The sequence below is a fragment of the Myotis brandtii genome, unplaced genomic scaffold (assembly GCF_000412655.1).
Source record: "Myotis brandtii unplaced genomic scaffold, ASM41265v1 scaffold40, whole genome shotgun sequence".
NCBI classification, from domain to species: domain Eukaryota; kingdom Metazoa; phylum Chordata; class Mammalia; order Chiroptera; family Vespertilionidae; genus Myotis; species Myotis brandtii.
The window spans coordinates 937462-946465 of NW_005365372.1; the positions used below are offsets into that span (position 1 = coordinate 937462).

A 9004-nucleotide genomic window follows, 5' to 3' on the forward strand; every position below is an offset into this window, starting at 1 on the left:
TAGAGCTTTGAGACCCACTCTAGAGAAAAAGTGGACTCCCTCCTCTTTGCCCATACAAAATAGGTTTAAGTGTGTGGTAAATGTGTAAAACAAGGTTTTCATGATTGATGCTAATTAGATTAAGCACTATCATGCCTCCTGTGCCCCTTTTCTCATTAACTAGGAAGGTTATGAGTGTGTGAAATACTTATAGTTGACTCAATGAGTAACCCTCACCTATCCAACAAGTTCTTAGGCAGTCTTTTGACCTTGGCTGCAAATTGGAACATTTAAAAAATACTCTATTATCTCTGGCTGAGCATTGTGTTGATACGTCAAGGTTGTAAGGTTGTGGGTTCAATCCCGATCAGCATACATACAAGAATCAACCAATAAGTGGGACAACAAATTGATGTCTCTCTCTCTCTCTCTCTCTCTCTCTCTCTCTCTCTCTCTCCTCTCTCTGTAAATAAATTAAAGTTAAAAAGAGATTTAAAAAATACTGTCATAAGGGAACTATGGAAAATATGATGGTGATGTCCAGAACCATAAGAATTTATGAGAAAAATAAATGAAATAGGTGGTGGTGGTGGGAAGCAGGAGAGGTTTAAGTTTTACTAAAGGATGCCAACTTGGGTTTACCATGATATGAGTAGTTTAGCTGTACCTCATTATTTATTAAGGGCTTTTGTAGTCCCTACGTGCATTATTTACATAAGCCAGTTATAGAAGTATTTGATAGCCTCTCCAGCTTCTCAAGTTTGCACATATGTGTGTTCTTAGAAATCCAATTTAACTAGAAAAAAATATATCTTGAAATTTAAATTAGTTGCTCATTATTCGTGTCTGGCAATTGTCAAAACCAAACATTAATGTATTGAGCCTCTTATAAGTGAAATGTCCAATTTGGTGCTTACACCGCCCACATTGTTAATGCATTAACAATGTTTCTATTTTGTTCCTATGCCTAAAGGTTGTAGTAGTGGGCTTATTTTTCTGAATAAGAAAGCTTCATTTCATCTATTTTCTAACAAACTTTATTAACCTCATGGAGAAAACTCACATGAATATATAATGAATATATTATTAGATTTTTATTAACACTGGTGCCAAGAGCAAAAATCAGCTACCTACATAAATTATTGTATGAAAAGTTAATGAAACCATTTACAATTTATCAAATGTGTATTTGTAATCCAGAAATATACTGATCTTTTCAAGACATAAGCCTTGTATATAAAACAAAAATTAATCTTTCATAAGATCATATATTATCTCACCATCTCATATGTAGCAAGGAGGCAGTTACAGATATTATAAGCCCAAGCTCTAGAGTAATTATACCTCCTCCACTACTTACCAGTTTTGTGGTATTGGGAAAATTACTGAACATTTGCCTCAGTTTTTTCATCTTTAAAATAGAAATAATATCTTCCTTATAGAGTCAGTGTCAGGATTAAAGACAGTACTGTGTGTAATATATATTAAGGTTTTTGTACATATTAATCTTAAATTTTTATGTCTCTATTTGGTTTTTCTAAGATTAGAAGTGAAAGTTAAAATATTACAAGGTTGTTTTTTGTATGGTCCATGTTGCTTACTCACTTTTTAATAGCCATTTATTCCATACTTGCTAATAGCAGAAGATTTTTGCCTTTAACATTACAAGAATCTATTTTTAAAATAATCTAAGTTTTTAAATTGTGAACATTTGTGAGATTATTAGAAGCACAACTTTCATTCAGATGAGATAAAGGAATTTATACTGGGTAATACCAGATAATTATTTCTTTCTCAGGTTCTTATGCAACAGGGCTACGATGCTGCTTGTGATATTTGGAGTCTGGGAGTCCTTTTTTACACAATGTTGGCTGGGTAAGAAACCTTATATATTCAAAATAATTCACATCAATATTTGAATTTCACCTGTATATTTTCATCTAGAAAGAGAACAGATGAAAATAACTTTAAGTAAAATTCTATTCACATTTCAAAATATTGTATATTGTTTTCTTATAAAATTGAAAAACATAAATGTGTTTAATGAGGCAACATTCATATATATAATTTTAAAAGTTTTCAATTGATATTGAATTATTTTTTAAGATTTAATTTTAATTTTAATCCTCACCTGAAGATATTTTTCCATTGATTTTTAGAGAGAGTGGAAGAGAGAGGGAAAGACAGAGAGAAATATCAATGTGAGAGAAACAAATCGATTGGTTGCCTCCTGCACATGTCCCAGCCAGGGCCGGGCCGGGGAGGATCCTGCAACCCAAGTAGGTGCCCTTGACCAGAAAGAACCCAAGACCCTTCCGTCTGCAGGCCCATGCTCTATCCACTGAGCCAAACTGCCTAGGGCTTGAATTATTTTTTTTAAAGTACTTGAATTCTGGCTCTCCTGCCACTAGAGATTTAATAAGACTGAGCTTTATAACAAATCTAAATAGTAACAGAATGCTAAATTACAGAAACACACAGTTGCCTTCTCTTGAAAGGATAAAATCCTACTAAACAAAGTAATAAATGGATTATGTTAAAGTTGGTAATTTACAAGTCTTGTTTTGCTCTAATTATTTTTATTTAGGAGTAAAAATTTATGGCTATAAAAAAGGCTAGATTTAAAAAAATCAATGCATAGAATGGAATTTGAAGAATTATAATAAAATTTTAATGTATTTAGGTTTGACTTTTTAGAAAAGGCATTAGTATAATTAAAATATGCTTGATATAACAGAAGATTTATACATATGAAATCATCACACAATTATTTATTGGCTTGGTGATCATTACGTATGTCATTGTATTCTATGTATTTTATTATTGTTTTAGATATTTTTTAATTGACTTCAGAGAGGAAGAGAGAGGGAGATAAAAAACACCAATGATGAGATAGAAACATTGATTGGTTGCCTTCTGCACACCCAACACTGGGGATCCAGCACACAACCAGGGCATGTGCCCTGACCTGGAATCAAACCATAACCTCCTGGCTCATAGGTTGAGGCTCAACCACTGAACCACGCTGGGTAGGCCCCACGTACTTTTAGATATATTATAAAATTTTGGAAAATATTTAGTTATAGCCCAAAGTAAGTGGTAAAGTTAAGAATAGCTAAAGTTTTCACATGAAACAAGGGATACCATTTCTGGATTGCTGCTTTCAAATATTTACTTTATGATAAACAAAAAATAAATGTTAGTGTATATATGTGTGTTTAGTGTCATATCAACTTTAATTATTACATGAGGAATTAAGACATTAACATGTTAAGACATATTTCTCATACTTTTTAACAGTAAGACTTTTCATTCCTAAATTTGAATACTATTTTCAGTTTCATCTGTTAAAATGGTACAAAACTGATCACTTTCTGTCATTCTATAATTAATTTTTAAGCTACTTTAACATTATACAAGGTATTTGTCTTTCTTCCTTTCCATTAATATTGATCCACATAATAATTTTAATGCTCTAGAGCAGTGATGGCGAACCTATGACACGCGTGTCAGAGGTGACACGCGAACTCATTTTTTTGGTTGATTTTTCTTTGTTAAATGGCATTTAAATATATAAAATAAATATCAAAAATATAAATCTTTGTTTTACTATGGTTGCAAATATTAAAAAATTTCTATATGTGGCACGGCACCAGAGTTAAGTTAGGGTTTTTCAAAATGCTGACACGCCGAGCTCAAAAGGTTCGCCATCACTGTTCTAGAGGGTTTTTTGTTATACTGATATAAATATTTAACTAACATTTTTTCATGGACATTAATTGAAATTATTGTTAACCTGTTTTCACTGATAATATTTATAAAATGCTAATGAATAAATTTGAATCAATAAAAGAAATGCATTTCTATGAATATATAACATTAACAATTTCCTCATGGTAGGTATATTAGGTTTGCTGACTTATGCCCGGGAGAATACAAAATTTTCATGTTTTATTGCAGTCTGATTTTAAGACTAACTTTACATGAAAAGCCACATTTATTTTGTTTTACATGGATTAACTGATCAAAGGCAACAAGACTTTGATATAGACAAGATTCTTCATTTCATTAAATAATTAATTAGGATTAAATTCATTATTTGAAGTATCAAATTTTATGTGCACAGTGAAGGGAATTAATAGATAATATTCTAATTTGCTAGAGTAAATATTTGCATGTAGTCTTATGCTCATCATTTCCAATTATATTTCATATGTATAGTAGGCCCTATGTTTATTAAAATCTATTTTATTAATAGCTATACTCCATTTGCTAATGGCCCCAATGATACTCCTGAAGAGATACTGCTACGTATAGGCAATGGAAAGTTCTCTTTGAGTGGTGGAAACTGGGACAATATTTCAGATGGAGCAAAGGTATAAATGATAAATGTTTGTTACATTAATCTTAAATTGCTGAAATCTTTAAGTTATAGTCCAGTGTGTATGTGCAGAGTATATGATAGTGTTATATGTCAGCGTTTGTTTTTTTTCTTTTTTTATTGTCTAAAGTTTTACATCTGTCTTCTTTTTCCTCAACTGAAACCCTCCCCCCAGCCATTCCCATCCCATGAAAGCCCCCACCACCTCAATGCCTGTGTGCACTGGATATGCCAATAAGCATGCATACAAGTACTTTGGTTGCTCTCTAACCCCCCTCCCCTACCATTGTCTCTGGACCTATTCTTGTTCATCAGATTATGTTGATCATTATATCACACATATGAGTGAGATCATGTGATATTTATCTTTCTCTGACTGGCTTATTTCACTTAGCATAATGCTCTCCAGTTCCATCCATGCTGTTGCAAATGGTAAAAGTTCCTTATTTTTTATAGTGGCATAATATTCCATTCTGTAGGTGTACCACAGTTTTTAATCCACTCATCTGCTGATGGGCACCTAGGCTGTTTCCAAATCTTAGCTATGGTGAATTGTGCTGCTATGAAACATCGATCAGCTGCCTCCTGCACATCTCCTACTGGGGATGTGCCCACAACCCAGGTACATGCCCTTGACCGGAATCGAACCTGGGACCCTTCAGTCCGCAGGCCTATGCTCTATCCACTGAGCCAAACCGGTTTCGGCATATAGGCAGTTTTTATACTATTAAATATTCTTAGAGAATACATAAACTTTTTATCTATAGCATCTAGATATTTATTATTGATGGCTTAGAGATGTCCAATAAAAATATAATGTAAGCCACATATGGTATTTTAAAATTTCTAGTTAGCCACATTAAAAAACAAAAAGAAAATGGTAAAATTAATTTAGTAACAATATATTTAACCTGGTATAGTTAAACTATTTTACATTTAATCAACATAAAAATTAGTAAAATATTTTACATTCTTTGTTCATTTTAAGTCTCTCAAAATTTTGTGTGCATTTTATTCTTACAGCTTCTCTGAGTTTAGGGTACCCACATTTTAAAGGTGCTTAATAGCCACATGTAACTCGTGGCTGCTATATTAGTGAAGTTTCAAAGTAACTGGCCTTAATTAATTTGGGGGCGTGGGAATGGTCAATCCTTGACTACGGATTGTTACCTTTCTAATTTAAAATTTTTAAGTTTTAAAACAAAAGCCCAAAGTTTGTCAGCATGTGTATTATAGGGCCTTGAGGCTTTTAAGCTTCATTTGAAGTAGAAAACAGTTTAAGAAAAGGAATTGTTTATGTTTAATATCTGCTAATGATAAAACCTAATTGTCTCAAGAACACTAGTTAATCTGTAGGGTATATTATGGAGTAAATCTCATATCCTGATCATTGTAGAATGTGATTGCCCACAGAAAAACAGAGAAGGGATTGTGTTTGGATCTTAGCCATAATAACACAGGTATGCTGTGTGGTGTGTTAGAAGGAGCACCTGATTAGAAGTCAGAACTGAGTGCTAATTTTGATCTACTAATTAGCTGCGTTAGTTTTCTCATCTGCACAACGTGGAGACTAAATTCTCCCTGTGGTTCCTTCTAACTCCAAAATTCCATTTCTGTGCATTTTGGTTTATTTATAATTTGTCTTATTTCCCCTGGTAAAGGGGTTGAAACTACTAGTATTATCCATGAACCATATGTATTTTCTAGTCAGCCAGTTTGTGCATCACAAAACCACATATTCACAAGGAACAATTCCAGTGTGTGTGTGTGTGTGTGTGTGTGTGTGTGTGTGTGTGCGCGCGCCTGTGTGTATGCCTCTTGCTTTCCTTTAAAAATGTAACTGGCAACAGTGAATAAAATGCTGAAATACACAGGAATTTATATGCCAATTGTGCTTATATTTTTAGTTTTCTGTGGTATATGCTGTCATATAATAACAATTGTTTTACTTAATTATAGTTCCTTACAAGTTATATTTCCCTTTGAATGCTGTTCTTTCTATTGGTTAGTACCACCACCAGAAGCATACAGAAGATGCTTCTACATGCCTCCTGTCCATGCAGAGTTTCTAGACTGTTTATTCAGTTAAATGGTGGGGGTCATAGTGGAAGCCATGTTAGCTTTGTGTATCTTATTGCTACAATAGTTTCAGCTAACTCCTCAACTCCAAACCCCAGGCTTAGAGAACATTGGAATTAATGCTTCCCTTTTGTAAACAAGGGGAGACAAGGAGAAGAATCTGGCAAACAAAGTAAAAGTAGAAGAGGCAAGAGAGCAATGAAAATGCCATGGCTTCACTCCATATTAAAAATAAACACAATAACACCTTATGAATTAGAAAACTATTCTATCTGAATTTTAGACTATTAAAAATAAGTAACATGTTACTTATTTCAAGTACATATACAATTAATTACCAGCTCTTCCCTTGCCTCCTTACAAAAAAAGAATAATTTCTACTTTTTATCTTACTGTGTACCCATAACAACATTTTATGTGCTTTATTAGAGCTATTATTACATTCTCCCTTGTCATATATTCATTTGTGTACATTTTTAATCTCCTCACTTGGGTGGTTTTAAATGTCATATTCATTTTTATGTTTTCTTATTTTTTAGCCATGAGAGATTTTTAATTATTTTTAATTACACAAGCAATACATGGATATGTTCAGGTTGTAAAAAAAAATCACACAATACATATAAAATTAAAGTCTCCTTCAAGGAAAGAATGTTATTAGCAACATTAGAATTTTAATTTTATAATTTTATTGAACATTTTAATGTTAACATTTTTACAGGTGTCCCCCACTTCCCCCCTTTTGCCCACTTCCACCCACCTGTGCCTCTCCTCCCTTGGTCTTCATCAAACTAGTGTCCATTTCAATAGGGTATACATATATGTTCTTTTTATTGTTTAAGGTATTACATATGTCTCATTTTTCCCCGATTTACCTCCCCCACCACTCCTACCCCGGAGGACAAGCCCCCACCGCCCCAGCATCTGTGTCCAATGCTTATGCTAATATGCATGCATACAAGTCCTTTGGTTCTTCTCCAACCACCCACATCCCCTGCCTTTTCTCTGAAGTTGGGTGGTCTGTCCAGTGTTACCTTGTTTCTGGATCTATTTTTGTAAATCAAATTATATTGATTATTATATCCCACATAGGAGTGAGATCATGTGATATTCATCTATCTCCTACTGCCTTATTTCGCTTAGCATAATGCTCCCATGTCCATCCATGCTTTTGCAAATGGTTAAAGTTTCTTCTTTTTTATAAAAGTTTAGCATTCCATTGTGTAGATGTACCACAGTTTCCAATCCACTCATCTGATAATGGGTACTTAGCCTGTTTCCAAATCTTAGCTATTGTAAACTGTGCTGCTATGAACATAGGGGTAAATATGTCCTTTCTGATTGGTGTTTCTAGTTTCTTAGGATACATTCCTAAAAGTGGGATTACTGGGTCAAATGGCAGTTCCATTTTTAACTTTTTGAGGAAACTCCATACTGTTCTCCACAGTGGCTGTACCAGTCTGCATTCCCACCATCAGTACATGAGGGTTCATTTTCTCCGCATCCTCTCCAGCACTTGTCCTTTGTTGATTTGTTGATGATAGCCATTCTGACAGGTGTGAGATCGTACCTCATTGTGATTTTGATTCAAATCTCTTGGATGATTAGTGACTTTAAGGATGTTTTCATATGTCTCTTGGCTTTTTGTATGTACTCTTTTGAAAAGTGTCTATTTAGGTCCTTTGCCCATTTTTTTTTGATTGGATCACTTATCTTCCATTTAAGTTCTCTGAGTTCCCAGTAAATTTTGGAGATTAAATCCTTATCTAAAATACCATTTGGCAAATATATTCTCCCATGCAGTGGGCTTTCTTGCTGTTTTATTGATGGTTTCCTTTGCTGTGCAGAAACTTTTTATTTTTATGTAGTCCCATTTGTTTATATTCTCCTTAGTTTCCATTGCCCTAGGAACTGTATCGGTAAAGATATTGCTACAACATGTCTGATATTTTCCTGTCTGTGGATTCTTCTAAGATTCTTATGGTTTCCTGTCTTACATTTAAGTCCTTTAACCATTTTGAGTTTATTTTTGCTTATGTAAGTGGGTGATCTAGTTTCATTTTTTTGCATGTATCTGACTAAATTTCCCAACACCACTTATTGAAGAGACTGTCCTGACTCCATTGTATGCGCTTGCCTCCTTGGTCAAATATTAATTGAGCATAATGGCTTGGGTCAATTTCTGGGTTCTCTGTTCTGTTCCATTGGTCTATATATCTGTTCTTGTGCCAGTACCAGGCAGTTTTGAGAATTGTGGCTTTGTAATATAGCTTGATGTCTGGTATTGTGATCCCTCCAACTTTGTTCTTCTTTCTCAGGATTGCTGTGGCTATTCAGGGTCTTTTTTTTTAATTCCAGATGGATTTTTGAAGAGTTTGGTCTAGGTCTTTGAAGTATGCCATTGGCACTTTAATGGGGATTGCGTTGAATTTGTAGATTGCATTGGGTAGTATGGATATTTTAATTATGTTGATTCTACCAATCCATGAACACAGTACATTCTTCCATTTGTTTATGTCTTCCTCTATCTCTTTTTTCAGTGTCCTCTAGTTTTCCGAGTACAGG

The 9004-nt window shown here is 33.8% G+C and overlaps 1 protein-coding gene across 1 annotated transcript in view; it reads left to right on the top strand.

The window, feature by feature from the left end:
• The window catches only part of RPS6KA6 (ribosomal protein S6 kinase, 90kDa, polypeptide 6), a 174662-nt gene that overhangs the window by 153569 nt on the left and 12089 nt on the right, over positions 1 to 9004 (top strand). Inside the window, exons 19-20 of the mRNA XM_005873234.2 lie at positions 1778 to 1854; positions 4238 to 4355. Coding sequence (XP_005873296.1) covers positions 1778 to 1854; positions 4238 to 4355 — 195 coding nt within the window. The remainder of the gene's footprint in view (positions 1 to 1777; positions 1855 to 4237; positions 4356 to 9004) is intronic.